Below are 18,167 nucleotides of genomic sequence, written 5' to 3'. Positions count from 1 at the left end.
CGCTGCTACGAATGGTCCCAGGGTGTAGCAGTTCTCATAAAGAGACTGGACATCTTTGAGATAGAATGATGCGAACACTGACTTGCTTCTCCAATAGGTTGCATCCATAACACTCTGCAGAGAACGGTTCTGTTTGAAGGCCACTGAAGTAGCGACAGCTCTAACTTCATGTGTCCTTACCTTCAGCAAAGCAAGGTCTTCTTCCTTCAGATGAGAATGTGCCTCTCTAATCAGAAGCCTGATGTAGTAAGAAACTGCGTTCTTAGACATCGGTAGAGAAGGCTTCTTGATAGAACACCATAAAGCTTCTGATTGTCCTCGTAATGGCTTTGACCGTCTTAAATAGTACTTAAGAGCTCTTACTGGGCAAAGTACTCTCTCTAGTTCGTACCCCACCAAGTTGGACAGGCTTGGGATCTCGAACGACTTAGGCCAAGGACGGGAAGGAAGCTCGTTTTTAGCCAAAAAACCGAGCTGCAAGGAACATGTAGCCGTTTCAGATGTAAAACCTATGTTCCTGCTGAAGGCGTGGATTTCACTGACTCTTTTAGCTGTTGCTAAGCAAACGAGGAAAAGAGTTTTTAATGTGAGGTCCTTAAAAGAGGCTGATTGGAGCGGTTCAAATCTTGATGACATTAGGAACCTTAAAACCACGTCTAGGTTCCAGCCTGGTGTGGACAACCGACGTTCCTTTGAGGTCTCAAAAGACCTAAGGAGGTCCTGTAGATCTTTGTTGGTGGAAAGATCCAAGCCTCTGTGGCGGAAGACCGCTGCCAACATACTCCTGTAACCCTTGATCGTAGGAGCTGATAGGGATCTTACGTTCCTTAGATGTAACAGGAAGTCAGCAATCTGGGTTACAGTGGTACTGGTTGAGGAAACTGCATTCGCCTTGCACCAGCTTCGGAAGACTTCCCATTTAGACTGATAGACTCTGAGAGTGGATGTCCTCCTTGCTCTGGCAATCGCTCTGGCTGCCTCCTTCGAAAAGCCTCTAGCTCTTGAGAGTCTTTCGATAGTCTGAAGGCAGTCAGACAAAGAGCGTGGAGGTTTGGGTGTACCTTCTTTACGTGAGGTTGACGCAGAAGGTCCACTCTTAGAGGAAGAGTCCTGGGAACGTCCACTAGCCATTGCAGTACCTCGGTGAACCATTCTCTCGCGGGCCAGAGGGGAGCAACCAACGTCAACCGTGTCCCTTCGTGCGAGGCGAACTTCTGAAGTACCCTGTTGACAATCTTGAACGGCGGGAACACATACAGGTCGAGATGGGACCAATCCAGCAGAAAGGCATCCACGTGAACTGCTGCTGGGTCTGGAATCGGAGAACAATACATCGGGAGCCTCTTGGTCATCGAGGTAGCGAATAGATCTATGGTGGGCTGACCCCACAGGGCCCATAGTCTGCTGCAAACATTCTTGTGAAGGGTCCACTCTGTGGGGATGACCTGACCCTTCCGGCTGAGGCGATCTGCCATGACATTCATATCGCCCTGAATGAACCTCGTTACCAGCGAAAGCTTTCGATCTTTTGACCAAATGAGGAGGTCCCTTGCGATCTCGAACAACTTCCTCGAATGAGTCCCTCCTTGCTTGGAGATGTAAGCCAAGGCTGTGGTGTTGTCGGAGTTCACCTCCACCACCTTGTTTAGCTGGAGGGACTTGAAGTTTATCAAGGCCAGATGAACTGCCAACAACTCCTTGCAATTGATGTGAAGTGTCCTCTGCTCCTGATTCCACGTGCCCGATCATTCCTGTCCGTCCAGTGTCGCACCCCAGCCCGTGTCCGAAGCGTCCGAGAAGAGACGGTGGTCGGGGGTCTGAACAGCTAATGGCAGACCTTCCTTGAGAAGAATGCTGTTCTTCCACCACGTTAGCATAGACCTCATCTCTTCGGAAACAGGCACTGAGACCGCCTCTAGCGTCATGTCCTTTCTCCAGTGAGCAGCTAGATGATACTGAAGGGGGCGGAGGTGGAGTCTCCCTAACTCGATGAACTGGGCCAGCGATGATAGTGTCCCTGTTAGACTCATCCACTGCCTGACCGAACATCGGTTCCTTCTCAGCATGCTCTGGATGCATTCTAGGGCTTGATTGATCCTTGGGGCCGACGGAAAAGCCAGAAAAGCTCGACTCTGAATCTCCATACCTAGATAGACAATGGTCTGGGATGGGACGAGCTGGGACTTCTCTGTATTGACCAGGAGGCCCAATTCCTTGGTCAGATCCATAGTCCATCTGAGATTCTCCAGACAGCGACGACTTGTTGGAGCTCTTAAAAGCCAGTCGTCCAAATAGAGGGAGGCTCTGATGTCTGCCAAGTGAAGGAATTTGGCAATATTCCTCATCAGTCTGGTAAACACAAGAGGTGCCGTGCTTAGGCCAAAGCACAGGGCTTGGAACTGGTACACAACCTTTCCAAAGACGAACCTTAGGAAAGGTTGGGAGTCTGGATGGATGGGGACGTGAAAGTACGTGTCTTTCAGGTCTAACGAGACCATCCAGTCCTCCTTCCTGACCGCTGCTAGGACCGACTTCGTCGTCTCCATCGTGAACGTCTGCTTGGTGACAAAAGCATTGAGAGCACTGACGTCCAGCACCGGTCTCCAACCTCCTGTCTTCTTCGCTACCAGGAAGAGACGGTTGTAGAAGCCCGGGGATTGATGATCCCGGACTATGACCACCGCTTCCTTTTGTAGCAAGAGCGACACTTCTTGTTGCAACGCTAGCCTCTTGTCCTTCTCCTTGTAGTTGGGAGAGAGGTTGATGGGAGATGTAGCTAGAGGGGGACTGCGGCAGAACGGAATTCTGTATCCCTCCCTTAGCCACTTCACAGACTGAGCGTCTGCACCTCTGCTCTCCCAAGCTTGCCAGAAGGTCTTGAGTCTGGCTCCCACTGCTGTCTGGAGAGGAAGGCAGTCAGAACTTGCCTTTTGCGGACTTGGAACCCTTCTTGGATTTGCCACGGTGACTGTCGGCACGGGTACCTCCTCTGCTGGAGGTTCTGCCACGAAAGGGCGGGATGAACCTAGTAGCAGGTGTGTCTACTGCTGCAGGGCGGAAGGGTCTAGGCACGGAAGGTAAGGTTTTAGCCTTACGTGCGGAAGATGCCATAAGATCATGGGTATCCTTCTGGATAAGGGAGGCAGCCATCCCCTTGATCAGCTCCTCCGGAAACAGACACTTGGAGAGAGGAGCAAACAACAACTCTGACTTCTGGCAAGGAGTGATACCAGCCGATAAGAAGGAGCAAAGATGTTCTCTCTTCTTAAGCACTCTCGACACGTACGAAGCCGCAAGTTCACCAGACCCATCCCGAATGGCTTTGTCCATGCTAGACATGATCAGCATGGCAGAGTCCTTATCCGAAGGGGAAGTCTTCCTGCTTAAGGCTCCCAAACACCAATCGAGGAAGTTGAAGATCTCGAAGGCACGAAAGACTCCCTTCAACAGATGATCCATGTCAGAAAAGGACCAGCAGATCTTCGATCGTCTCATAGCCAACCTGCGGGGAGAGTCAACCAGACTCGAGAAGTCGCCCTGGGCAGAGGCAGGAACTCCCAAGCCAGGTTCCTCTCCCGTGGCATACCAGACGCTCGACTTGGAAGCAAGTTTGGTAGGTGGAAAGATGAAAGCAGTCTTTCCCAGTTGCTTCTTGGAATGCAACCACTCTCCCATAACCCTCAAAGCTCTCTTAGATGATCGTGCGAGAACAAGCTTGGTGAAGGCAGGAGCAGCAGACTGTATGCCCAGAGCAAACTCGGAGGGAGGAGAGCGAGGGGTTGCAGACACAAACTGCTCTGGATACAAGTCCCTGAACAAGGCAAGGACTTTACGAAAGTCTAAGGAGGGAGGCGTAGACTTGGGCCCTTCAAAGTCGGAGTGCGGTTCATCCAAATGTGCAGCTTCGTCATCTGATACTCCATCATCCGAAAGCTGAGTAGGAAGTGGCAAAGGCAGAGCAGAAAGCTGAACGGCTGAATCCGGCAGTACGGGTGCATGCGTAGCTGCTGCGGATCCAACATCATGCCGCTGCTGGTCAGTCTGCGAGCTGGCAACAACAAAAGCAGAGTGCTGGTGCGTGGGAGGGGTTGCGGTGGGTTGCGGAGCATGCTGAATGGTATGCGGAGCATGCTGTATGGTATGCGGAGCATGCCGCATGGGTAGCGGAGCATGCCGCATGGGTAGCGGAGCATGCCGCATGGGTAGCGGAGCATGCCGCATGGGTAGCGGAGCATGCCGCATAGTGTCAGAACCCGGCAGCTCTACAGCACCTTCCCACTGCTGATGCGGTAGCTCACGCATGTCAACGGATGGTGCGGCAAGAACATGCGTCTGGCAGAGTGGACTGCGCATCGGTGGTGGAGCTCTCACAGGTGGAGTGTGGGAGCAGGCAGCCGCAGTATCTGCTGAGCGCACAACCTCGGCGGGTTGTAGGTTAACAGGTGCAGTGTCAACCTTCTCAGCATGATACTCCTGCATGAATGCCGCAAGCTGAGACTGCATAGTCTGCAGCATGGACCACTTAGGGTCTACCGTGGTTGGAGCAGCAACAGACGGAGCAGTAGCCTGTTGTGGAACCACTCTACCTCTCTTGGGAGGTGTGCAGTCATCGGAAGACTGTGGCGAGTCCGAACTGACCCAGTGGCTACACCTGGGCCGTTGGACTCGCTCGGAAGGGACCTTACGTTTGAGCGGTCGTGAAACCTTGGTCCATCGTTTCCTCCTGGAAACTTCTTCCACAGACGAGGAATGTAAGGGCTCATTCGTCTGTTTGTGGATGGGACGATCTTTGACAGATACGTCCGCAACCACTGAGGATACATCCGTGCGCTGATCAAGGCCTGCCGAACCCTTTGGTCCTTCGACATTGCTTCTCCCCTGGGCTTGGGAGCTTGCAAGAGGTCCCGGACTGGGAGGACGACTGGCACGCACAGATGTACCCTCATGCGCAACACTGACACTGACACTTCTCACATCACTAGCACTGATAACACTTCCCACTGCACTTTTCGCTTTCAGCTCTTTGACATCTGCCAAAAGCTGATTACGGTCATTAGCCAATGACTCCACTCTGTCACCGAGAGCCTGAATGGCACGCATCATATCCGCCATGGATGGCTGAGCACTAGTAGCAGGTTCGGGAGTCACCACTACAGGGGAAGGAAAAGGTTGAGGGGCATGGGGAGAGGAAAAATCCACAGAGCGAGAAGAACTCCTCCTGATTCTCTCCTTCTCTAACCTACGTGCATTTTTAAGGAATTCGTTAAAATCGAATTCCGAAAGCCCAGCGCATTCCCCACATCGATCTTCCAATTGACAGGATTTACCCCTACAATTGGAACAAACGGTGTGAGGATCTATAGAGGCCTTCGGAAGACGCCTAGCACAAGCCCTAACGCTACACTGCCTGTACTTAGGGACTTGAGACTGGTCAGACATCTTGAATTGTAGAAGTAGTCAAGGGGGAATTCCAAAATCTAGCAAAGTTCGTTAACAATTAATCCAAATTAATTCCAAAAGCTTGCTAAGCTAATGATAAAGCTTCCTGAATAGCGAAGGCTAAACTCTAGAGTGAATACATCACCAAATCGTGAACAACAACTCCAGAATCAACAGCGTATCCAAGTAGGTCTTGCCGGCGGCACGACAGAGGAAAAATTGAGTTCTTGTTGACAAGAAGTACTTGAGTACCTACTCACAGATGGCGCTGTTGTGTACACCCCCACCTGTATAGCGATCGCTGGCGTATCCCGACCGTAGATTTCTGTCGGGCAACGGAGTTGACAGCTACATGATCATCGGGTAAGATTAATATTGAAAATTGCAATTTTCCTAACTATACAAACTCGAGTTCTTTGATATAATACTGATTCAAGCCCAGCTGGAACTTGTAACAAGGTGTCGGCCATAGCCGGTCTTTAAGTGTTTGCTGCGGGGAACTCCTCCCCCTTCCACTGAACAGTTACTTTGATTATTTCCAGGACTCTAGGGAAAAGGTGAAGGCAGGAAGTTAAAGGACTCAGTTTTCTATCATCATCATCATCTCCTACACCTAATGACACAAAGGGCCTCAGTTAGATTTTGCCAGTCGTCTCTATCTTGAGCTTTTAAATCAATATGTAGGCCTGGGTCTTCCAACTCTCCTAGAGCCTTGTGGAGCCCAATTGAAAGTTTGGTGAACTAATCTCTCTTGGGGAGTGAGAAGAGCAAGCCCAAACCATCTCCACCTACACCTCACCATGACCTCATCCACATATGGCAGTTGAGTAATCTCTCTTAGTTTCATTTATAATCCTGTCCTGCCATTTTACTCCAAATATTCTTCTGAGGGCTTTGATCTCAAATCAACAAAATCTGTTGGATATTGTTTCATTGTTATACCACGACTCATGACCATACAGTAACACCGATCTCACTATGATATAGCCTGATTTTTATATGTAATTTCAGGTGATTTGATTTCCAAATTTTACTTAACCAAACCATTGTCTATTTTGCTTTTTTCAATCTTTCACTAAACTCTTAATTCTAAAGATCCTGTAACAGAGATCATAGTTCCTAAATATTTAAATGATTCCACCTCATTAATCCTTTCTCCTTCCAATGATATTTCATCTTCCATTGCATATTCCATTCTCATCATCTCTGTCTTCTATTTATCTTTGTATAGTTAGGAAACATACAAATTATTTTTAAAATTTGTGATTTGTTCCTACACAAATACAAACCTTCATCCTTTAATATGAAACTCTTGCTTAAGTGGGTGGAAGAACCAATGCCAAACTGGCTGGCTAAAATCCTGGGATTGCTATGCTCAGACCTGATAAGGTGCAGTGTGTAGCATTCTAGACACCTCACGAACCAGGGACAACAGTACTGCCAGGTTCACGGCCCAGGAAACCAAGACTGTTGTCGAAGAAAATGTCTCTCTCTCTCTAGATTAGTCTAGATTAAAGGGTTTGTTAGACAGGCCATATACAAATCAATGGGTTTGCCTGTATCTACCCATTTTCCTGCTTGTAAGGAGGATGGTGGAATGCTGAGGGGTGCTTACCTGTATCAAAGTCAATCCAGTTCAATGGGGTTCCAATCGCTTTGTCCCAAGAGAGGGGAAAATAACAGGAAAAAGGGCCAGTCACTCTTACTCTCATCCTAGACTTATATTGTAACCAATTTATTTGACGTCATACTTTTGGTCCTAATGAAAATGTTTTCAGTGGCCTGAGAGTGCATTCCTGCAAATAATGTGCAGTAAAAGTAGTCTGACACTTCCATACTCCAGCATCTAGCACCTGAACCACAGATTTTTCTATAAAGTGAGAGTAGCACTGACTCCTCTAATCTCGTAAGTGCGCACCCTCACTTGGTCTGATGCACCAGCGAACTATTATTATTATTATTATTATTGATTGCTAAGCTACAACCCTAGTTGGAAAAGCAGGATGCTATAAGCCCAGGGCCCCAACAGGGAAAATAGCCCAGTGAGGAAAGGAAAGAAGGAAAAATATGATATTTTAAGAAGAGTAACAACATTAAAATAAATATTTCCTGTTTGAACTATAAAAACTTTAACAAAACAAGATGAAGAGAAATTAGATAGAATAGTGTGCCCAAGTGTACCCTCAAGCAAGAGAACTAGGGTATTATAGCTTACCAGATAGTCTCCTCTAGCAAAAAGGAGATTGGGTGCTTGGTGACTCTCTTCTTTACCCTATCAGTACTTATGAATAAGTTCTGTAACTTATGTCTGGCAGACTGAGTTCTCTTAAAGTAGCACTTTAGTGCCTCTTTAGGACTCAAAAGCAACTCATCTGGATATATCTGTTACTTCCCTAAGAAAAACGTTAAATTATGAAAACATGGAATCAGCAATCAACAGGTTTTGAGTTTGGCTACAAATTTTGGAAAAGATAAAAAGACCTGCCTCCAGTTGTTCTGATAGAAAGCAAATAAGAAATGTGAAGTTTGTCAACTCCTTTCGTTGAAGCTAACACAAGGAGAACGACGGTCTTCAGGGTAAGATCCCTGTTTGAGGCCAATCTCAAGGGTTTATACAGAACTCTGTTTAAGGACTGCAGTACAGTACTTCGGTTATGTCCCAAGCTGGGGGTTGGATTTCACATGGAGGGCAGGCCTGTTCCCATGAAGAAGAAATATCCATGTCTCTCAGCTTCAGTACTTGGCTCAAGGCCAATCAATAGCCTTTTACTCCTGATACTGAAAAGAATTTTTCCTTTCATAGATACACTACAAAATTAGCTATAAGTAAAGGAGGCTCTGAGATGAGAAGTACCTCTTCCATGCCATCAACCACAAAAGATGGCCACTTTGCCTGGTACACATCTGCAGAGAACTTCCTGAAGTACCTAGACATGACTTGCGCTGCTTCGTGCAAAAGGCCTCTCTCTCGGATGGCGTGCTGGATAACCTCTAGCCGTGAAAGCATAGGAACCCAACCTGTGTAACATCTGCAGGTGGAGCTGACGGAGTAGGTTGTACCAAGAGGGAAGTTCTCTAATAGTTTCCACAAGAAAAAGCAGAAGCTCCAGGTACCATTCTACTTGCTGCCATTCCGCCCTAGCTATCAGGGTCAACTTCAGATCGTGGGATGACAAAACCTTGTTTAACACTTTGAAGAAGGCAGAACAGAGGAAAAGCATAGACGCTGAAGCCGTCCCAGAAGGGCTGGAAAGCATTTTAAGTGCTGCTGCTGGGTCTGGCACTGGTAAGCAATAGACCGGTAATTTCTTGTTGAGGCTTGTGATTAACATAACTGTTGTTAGGAACCCCACAAAGTCATGAGCCTCGTTGCTATTACGGGATGCAAAGACCATTCTGAGCCAACTATCTGATTCCAGTAACTCTACTTGTCCGCTATGATGTTCTTTTTACAAGTAATGAAATCGGCTGAAAAAAGTATAGCCCTGTAGTGTATTAAGACAGCTAGCTGCCTCAAAAGCTGTGATACTGTGACGCCTTCTTTGTTGACATATGCGACTGCAGTTACGTTGTCATTCATCAGTGTAACAGAGTGGCTGGTTAGAAATGGCTGGAAGTGTTGTAGGGCTAGATAGACTGCCTTCAACTCAAGCACACTGATGTGAAGGGACAGGACTTCCTGTAGCCAAACACTAACCACCAGCTAAAGCTTACACCTCGTTATAAGTTTTTAACTGCGGAGTTTCAGCTGCGCTTCAATCAATTCTCATATTAAGGATGAAGGTTTGTATCTGTGTAGGAACAAAAGGATTTTCTATTTTACAATAGTTTAATATTAATGAAGAAATGTAACATTTCTTTGTAAAAACTTAATAATATTGTACTGTACTGTTATCACCACCATACGGATGTTAGAATAAAAAGAACATGGAAAAGCAAATTTTTAGTAGAGTATAAACATAACTTAGGCATAAACATATCTTAAATTATTTTCTTATGTAACTGAAAATGAAACAGATTATGCAGTATAATCTTACGTCTAAGAATGACAGCTGCAAAAAGGATCAGAGAGGGATAGAATGGTGTGTGGTTGGAATAATTACAGGTGGAGAATAGGATGTCAGACTCTCCAACATTACTTATTCATCAAATTAACTAAGACATTACTCCATTTATTCAGTAATAAAATCTTGTCATTCTATTAAACATTATGAAGATCTTAAATGTTACACCATTTTTGTCATTCTACTCATGAGTATGAAAGGATCAATATGGTAACTCATGCAGGGCCCATTACGGTGCTACAAAGATATCAAAAGAACTTTGTTGCACTATGCGCTAATCTTTTAAATATATTCTAGTGACATTTAAGGTTACTAAATTATGATCACAAGGCCAGTTCCCAACATGACCATTTACAAATCACAAGTGAAAAACTTCCAAATCTTGGAATACCTTTAGATTATCTTAAACCTAAAACTGAATACTAAGAAAAAAAAACAGTAGTCACTCTTGACCATGAAAACAATTCAAAGCTGTGACTATTACACAAAAATATAATCAAAATACTCACTTTGGGAGCCTTTTCCACTTCAACCAAGCACATGCGGCAATTTCCAGCAACAGACAAACGTTCATGGTAACAAAACCTTGGGATTTCAACACCAGCAACAGCAGCAGCCTGTTTAATAGAAATATGGCAGAAATGTACAGTTAATAATTATAATAATTATTAATCACCTTGATATGCATAAGAAAAATATCTAACCACTACCAATTTTACACTCTTAGTAAGTGAAACATTCATTGCAGTGTGTCACCTGGGGCACAAAACGACAAATTTGGAAGTAATTTGTATTTTTGCTAACAAGCAAACCTGAGATATATTGTTCCGGCGTGGGTGGAAACTAATCACAAAATTTTTATGTGAGGTAAACAACCCACCGCTAGTTAGCGGGGAGGTAGACCAACCACCCTGCTCACACACTCAGCTAGTCTATTTACCCACTTTTGATTGCAGGCAGACCTTTCTAGGGGGATAGGTGATGCGGATCCAAGTACAGTAGGGTCCCGAATTATGCGAGAATTTGGTCGATTAATGACCTCGTGTAAATGGAAAATCGCGAATTTCGAAACACACAACTAACAGAAATAATTCCATTGCGGCCATGGCAACCAGCAATTTGCCTATTCAAATGTGTTTACTACCCATTTCCAATACTTTCTTTGTACTATACTGTATTTCTTTATAATATCAAATTGTTCTTGTAAATAAATCAAACATTTAATATACTTTAAAGTTCTAATAACTTGAAAAATGGTTAAAATTACAACCAGGATAGGTGTAAACACCATATATTTCCCGTTATAACAACCCAAAATACAGACAAATTTTAATGTTTGTCATATCTATTGTATAATACAACTGGTGAATAGCAAAACCATCACTCTATAGACTAGCTTGTTGTATGATTGAAAATCCAGAATTATCAAAATAAAGGCGATTTTATATCATGCGTTTCCTAAACACGCTAAAAAGCACAATAGAAAACGACAACCAATGTTTTGTTTACGTTTATCTCTGATCACAGCGAAGAAACAGACGCATTTATACATCTGTGTTTTTGAATTGACAGCAATTTTACCAAGTATAGATTATATGTTGAATTTGTTATTACCAATGTTCTAATTATTTGTTATTAGAACTTTCAAATAAATGAAATGAATGCCATTTATGAAATGTTTTTCTTTATGATGCCGCCTGAAACGGAAACCTTCCATTTGTTTACGCTCCATCTTCGATCATAATAAACAAACGAATGCATTAAACACACATGATCTAAGTCATAACTAATGATATTACAAACATTTAGTAAACATTATGTTATTACAAATATTTTACTTACAGTATCCATATAAATTCCTAAATTCGTAGCAAAGCTGGAAATTTTATTTTTCCTTATGCGTTTAATCCACAATAGCAAACTGCCGCTAATGACAGAGTGATAACTTACGATAATTCTAAACTGTTACGAAAGATAATTGTCCTTTCCATATCCAAAATACTTTTCCTAACTTCAGTTATAAGTCAACTTGTACCCACCTCAATTATGGATCCATATGCAAAAAAGGTAAAAGAAGAAAGTACTAGGCCTATTTTTAAAGTCACCGAACAATTAGGTTACCGCTATAACGTTCGATGTGAGAGAGAGAGAGAGAGAGAGAGAGAGAGAGAGAGAGAGAGAGAGAGAGAGAGAGAGAGAGAGAGAGAGAGAGAGAGAGAGAGAGAGAGAGAGAGAGAGATGGTTTTAAAGTACTAAACAATAAATATGATAGGTTATAACACATTGGTGTTTATGTAATATTAACTGTATAGATGGTTTGAATAAGTTAAGAAATGGTGTAAACAATTCTTTGTTATTGTATTCGCGTGGAAGCTAGACATCAGCTGATGTGATCACAGCCAAAAGTAAAACAAAAATAAGTTAGCAATACTCGATTTTTAAAACACACCCGAAATTTAACAACATAAGTACATGTTTTATTATAGCGCAATTGACATTTAAAGAGTAAAAATTTTCTGGAATAGAATGGTGTTTCCTAAAAAATAGTGGTTTGCGGACGAAATCGGTTACCGTATTTTAAGCTATGATTGAAATGGATGTATACACGGTATAATTTTTTCGTTTTGTATTTAATTGACACTTCAAGAAAACCGATTTTGGTTTCTTCATTTATTTGTAAGTATTGTATAACGAGAGAGAGAGAGAGAGAGAGAGAGGAGAGAGAGAGAGAGAGAGAGAGAGAGAGAGAGAGAGAGAGAGAGAGGAGAGAGAGAGAGAGAATCAGCTGTTGTAATTGAATGTCGTGTTTTTGTTTCGTGTACTCCCTGAAGCGAGGAATTGATCGCCACAACTAACAATACTCATGTTAATTTCATTCTTAAACTCAAGTTGCCATATGTGAACTATGGTTTTATTTCTTACGGAGAGAGAGAGAGAGAGAGAGAGAGAGAGAGAGAGAGAGAGAGAGAGAGAGAGAGAGAGAGAGAGAGAGGGATTTCTGCCATCAAATCTCTCTCTCTCTCTCTCTCTCTCTCTCTCTCTCTCTCTCTCTCTCTCTCTCTCTCTCTCTCTCTCTCTCTCTCTCTCTCTAGATTTTATTTTACCGTCTACTCTACAAAACCAATGTTTGCAAATCAAATGTATACTGTTTAAAATATGACAAAATATTGACGACTCGTTACCGAAGTTTAGGCTATTCACTGCCGATAAACGAACCCAGTCTACTCGTGAAAACCTTAAACGCCCAGAGGGAAAAATAAGGCTTTTAAATATACTGTACTAAACAAAAATAATGCTTTAATATACCATCATTAACACTACCATTACAATTATCGTAAGGTTGGAGAAAGATAAAGATTGCCGAGAACGTAACCACATTTCTGTTTACATTTTGTCAGCTGGACTCGCACAGTTAACATTTGATTTCATTGTTGGTGTGGAATTTTATCCTTAAATAGGCTATTCATTATGAAATTATGTTAATGAAATGTAATGTTAATATTGTTTTGTAACATTTATCATAAATCACCGTATTTAGGGCTACCAATATACTTAAAAAGACAATAGATTTGATACATTTTGTAGTGCTTGACTCGCGAACTTTGAACAGCCTCGCAGATACAGAAAATTTATTTTTGAAAAATGTTATTTTGATAATAAAATAAATTTTTGAATATACTTACCCGGTGATTATATAGCTGCAACTCTGTTGCCCGACAGACAACTCTACGGTAAAAACTCGCCAGCGATCGCTACACAGGTTGCGGGTGTGCCCAACAGCGCCATCTGTCGTCCAGATACCCAGTACTCAATGTAAACAAAGACTCAATTTTCTCCTCGTCCCACTGCGTCTCTATTGGGGAGGAAGGGAGGGTCCTTTAATTTATAATCACCGGGTAAGTATATTCAAAAATTTATTTTACTGTATTATCAAAATAGCATTTTTCAATATTTAACTTAGCCGGTGATTATATAGCTGATTCACACCCAGGGGGGTGGGTAGAGACCAGCAATATATGTTTACACTTTTATGAGCTAAGAGTTTTTATTTCATTTTAGAAGTTACGGAGCCTCGCGATCCTCTTAGGATGCTGATCGACCCCTAGGATCTGAAGTATCAAGGGTTGCAACCCATACAACAGGACCTCATCAAAACCCCTAATCTAGGCGCTCTCAAGAAATGACTTTGACCACCCGCCAAATCAACCAGGATGCGAAAGGCTTCTTAGCCTTCCGGACAACCCAAAAAACAACAATAAAAACATTTCAAGAGAAAGATTAAAAGGGTATGGAATTAGGGAATTGTAGTGGTTGAGCCCTCACCCACTACTGCACTCGCTGCTACGAATGGTCCCAGTGTGTAGCAGTTCTTGTAAAGAGACTGGACATCTTTCAAGTAAAATGACGCGAACACTGACTTGCTTTTCCAATAGGTTGCGTCCATTATACTTTGCAGAGATATATTTTGCTTAAAGGCCACGGAAGTTGTTACAGCTCTAACTTCGTGCGTCTTCACCTTAAGCAAAGTTCGGTCTTCCTCACTCAGATGTGAATGAGCTTCTCGTATTAACAATCTGATAAAGTCTGACCAAGCATTCTTTGACAAAGGCAAGGATGGTTTCTTAACTGAACACCATAAAGCTTCAGATTGGCCTTGTAAAGGTTTAGTACGCTTTAAATAGAACTTAAGAGCTCTAACAGGGCATAAGACTCTTTTTAGTTCATTGCCTATGATCTCCGATAAGCTGGGGATATCGAAAGATTTAGGCCAAGGCCGAGAAGGCAGCTCATTTTTGGCTAGAAAACCAAGTTGTAGCGAACAAGTGGCTTTTTCTGACGAAAATCCTATGTTCTTGCTGAAGGCATGAATCTCACTGACTCTTTTAGCCGAGGCTAAGCATACCAGGAAAAGAGTCTTAAGAGTGAGATCTTTCAGGGAGGCTGATTGTAACGGCTCCAACCTGTCCGACATGAAGAATCTTAGTACCACGTCTAAATTCCATCCAGGGGTAGCCAAACGACGCTCCTTGGTGGTCTCAAAAGACTTAAGGTGGTCTTGCAGATCTTTATGTTTGGAAAGATCTAAGCCTCTATGCCGGAAGACCGATGCCAACATGCTTCTGTAGCCCTTGATAGTGGGAGCTGAAAGGGATCGTCCTTTTCTCAGGTATAAGAGAAAAACAGCTATTTGAGCTACAGAGGTACTGGTCGAGGATACAGAAACTGACTTGCACCAGTCTCGGAAGACTTCCCACTTCGATTGGTAGACTTTAATGGAAGAAGCTCTCCTTGCTCTAGCAATCGCACTGGTTGCTTCCTTCGAAAAGCCTCTAGCTCTCGAGAGTCTTTCGATAGTCTGAAGGCAGTCAGACGAAGAGCGTGGAGGCTTTGGAGTACCTTCTTTACGTGTGGCTGACGTAGAAGGTCTACCCTTAGAGGAAGACTACTGGGAACGTCTACTAACCATCGAAGTATCTCGGTGAACCATTCTTTCGCGGGCCAGAGGGAAGCAACTAACGTCAACCTTGTCCCTTCGTGAGAGGCGAACTTCTGCAGTACCTTGTTGACAATCTTGAACGGTGGGAATGCGTAGAGATCCAGATGTGACCAATCTAGGAGGAAAGCATCTATATGTATTGCTGCTGGGTCCGGGACTGGAGAGCAATAGATTGGAAGCCTCTTGGTCAGCGAGGTTGCAAAGAGATCTATGGATGGTTTTACCCCAAGTGGCCCAAAGTCTCTTGCACACATCCTTGTGGAGGGTCCATTCGGTTGGAATTACTTGCCCTTTCCGACTGAGACAATCTGCTATGACGTTCAAGTCGCCTTGGATAAACCTCGTTACTAGGGAGATGTCTTGACCTTTTGACCAGATGAGCAGGTCCCTTGTGATCTCGTACAACGTCAGTGAGTGGGTACCTCCTTGTTTGGAGATGTACGCCAAGGCCGTGGTGATGTCCGAGTTAACTTCCACCACTTTGCCTCGAAGGAGAGACTTGAAGCTTTTCAAGGCCAGATGTACTGCCAACAGCTCCTTGCAGTTGATATGCATGCTCCTCTGACTCGAGTTCCACAGTCCTGAGCATTCCCGACCGTCTAGTGTCGCGCCCCAGCCCACGTCCGATGCGTCCGAGAAGAGAACGTGGTTGGGAGTCTGAACAGCCAGGGGAAGACCCTCTCTTAGGTTGATATTGTCCTTCCACCAAGTCAGACAAGACTTTATCTTTTCGGAAACCGGGATCGAGACCGCTTCTAGCGTCTTGTCCTTTTTCCAGTGAAAAGCTAGATGGTATTGAAGAGGACGGAGGTGTAGTCTTCCTAGTGACACAAATTGTTCCACGGATGACAGCGTCCCTACCAGACTCATCCACAGCCTAACTGAGCAGCGTTCCTTCTTCAGCATCTTCTGGATGGATAGCAGGGCTTGATCTATTCTGGGGGCTGATCGTCTTGTTGTTCAGCAACGTCCTCATCAGAGGGTTCCTCATCCGAAAACTGATGAGGAAACGGCAACGGAGGGGGCAACGTCTGGCTCGCTGAGTCCGGTCGCACTGGTGGATGCGTGACGGAGCCGGACGCAATATCATGGAACTGCTGCACAGTCTGTGAACTGTCAACAACCATGGGTGCGCGAGGAAGCACAGCGTCAACCCGAGACTGTCTAGACCGTCTGGGTTGTGCAGTCAACACCCTACCGGGTTGATGAGGTTGGCGCACTGCGTCAAAACAAGTCACCTCTGCTGGTTGTTGAACGTCCCGAACGTCAACAACCACCTCCGAGCGTCGCTTAACGTCAACGTGCGGCTGGCAACCCACACTGGGTCGCATCGGTGGAGGAACCACCTCAACTGGTAGACGCGAGTAGGTTACCTCAGCGTCAACAGGGCGCACAACCGACTGGTTGGAAGGTTGTTGGCCAGAAGGTTCGGTAGCAACCTTCTCCACATTAAAGTCTATCAAGGACGCAAGCTTGGACTGCATGTCTTGCAGCAAAGCCCATTTAGGGTCTACGGGAGCAGGTGTGGCAACAGACGGGGTTAGCGACTGAGGCGGTACCGTTTACCATCCCTGAAAGCCTTGTTATGCGTGACATAATTGTACAGCAAAACTTCAAAGGCTCGAAAACAGCTGTGAAGTTGACCTGTAAACAACTTGGAGCGTCTCCTGGCCAGCCGCCAGGGAGAGTCTACGAGAATTGAGAAGTCTATCTGGGCAGAGGCATGAACTCCCAAGCCGATAACTTCTCTCGTGTCATATCAGACTCTCGCTCTATAAACCAGTTTAAAAGAAGGGAAAGCAAAGGCTGTATCCCCCAAACTCCTCCTGGTGAAAAACCAGTCGCCTAGCCAACGTAAAGCTCTCTAGGAGAGCGAGAAAGCACTAGCTTAAAAACAACGGCTTCGAAGTAGCTAGGCCTAGTGTAAGCTCTGAGGTTTAGGCGAACGAGGAGCAGCAGTTACAAAAAGATCCGGACAAAGATCTTTTAAAAAAAATCATCATGATTTAATTAAAGTCCATAGGAGGCTAAGCAGCTTTAGGCTCCTCTCCATCTGACAGAGTCCTCAAAGGAATATCAGTAGGAGGGGGAACAGCAACTTCCTCATCTACAGGAACCTTGTCCGATAAAAGCCGAGTCTCAAGCAAGGGAGAGACCTACCGTGGTGGCAATGCTTTACAAGCAGAGTCCACACTCACTGGTGCATTAGTAGCGGACCAGAACGCAACGTCATGTAACTGCTTGACAGTCTGTAAACTGTCAACAACTGAACTGTCAACCACAACAGGTGCGTGAGGACGCACAGCGTCCACTCGAGACTGCTTTGACTGCCTAGACTGAGCAGTCAAAACAACTCTAGAATGCGGAGGTTGACGCACAGCGTCAAAACAAGTCAACTCCGATTGTTAGTGAACGTCTTGAACGTCAACAGGAGCATCAGCAAGTGGCCTAACGTCCAAATGCGGCTGAAAAACCACACGAGACCGCATCGAGTGTGGTTCTAAACAACCTGACTGACGTGACTAAGCTACGCCAACGTCAACAGTAAGCACAAAGGAACGTTAGGTTGGCTGAAAGCCAGGATATCGATGAGATAAACGGCTAGACTCAACGGACTAATCGGCAGAATAGTCTTCCATAAGAGAGGCAAGCATATACTGCATGTCTTGCCATATAACCCATTAAGGATCAACGGAAATGGTTGTGGTAAGAGACGAGGGTAACGTCTGTGACCGCAACACTTTGCCTACAAAAAAAGACTCTCGGAGTCTGTGTTACGCTTTTGTTAGGCGGCGAGCAGTTATCCGATGACTGCATAGGGTCAGAGCTGTCCTAATGGTTGTAACCAGGACGCTGGACCTGTCCTGAAAGGACTGACTTTCGCTTAAGGGCTTCGAAACCTTGTGACAGGTTTCTTATGCGAAAAGCCTTCGGATGACGAGGAGAAACAACGTCTCTCTCGTCTTATGGTAGGGGAGATCTTGGTAAGATACACCCGATACCATAGAGGGAAAACGTCTGTTCGTTGGTCAAGGCCTCTCGAACCCATAAGTCTTTTGACATTACTTCTCCCCTGGGCTTGGGAGCATGTAAGAGGTCCCGGACTAGGTGAACGACAGGCACGAACAGACGAACCCTCGGACGCAACACTGTAACACTTTGCGCAT

General features: G+C 44.7%; 1 protein-coding gene across 1 annotated transcript in view; it reads right to left on the bottom strand.

Annotated features, from left to right (window-relative positions):
• The window catches only part of ND-75 (NADH dehydrogenase (ubiquinone) 75 kDa subunit), an 85,674-nt gene that overhangs the window by 36,938 nt on the left and 30,569 nt on the right, over nucleotides 1-18,167 (bottom strand). The window contains exon 3 of the mRNA XM_068375595.1: nucleotides 10,013-10,120. Coding sequence (XP_068231696.1) covers nucleotides 10,013-10,120 — 108 coding nt within the window. The remainder of the gene's footprint in view (nucleotides 1-10,012; nucleotides 10,121-18,167) is intronic.

This window comes from Palaemon carinicauda, chromosome 6, assembly GCF_036898095.1.
Source record: "Palaemon carinicauda isolate YSFRI2023 chromosome 6, ASM3689809v2, whole genome shotgun sequence".
NCBI classification, from domain to species: domain Eukaryota; kingdom Metazoa; phylum Arthropoda; class Malacostraca; order Decapoda; family Palaemonidae; genus Palaemon; species Palaemon carinicauda.
This window is presented reverse-complemented; position numbering and strand designations above follow the sequence as displayed.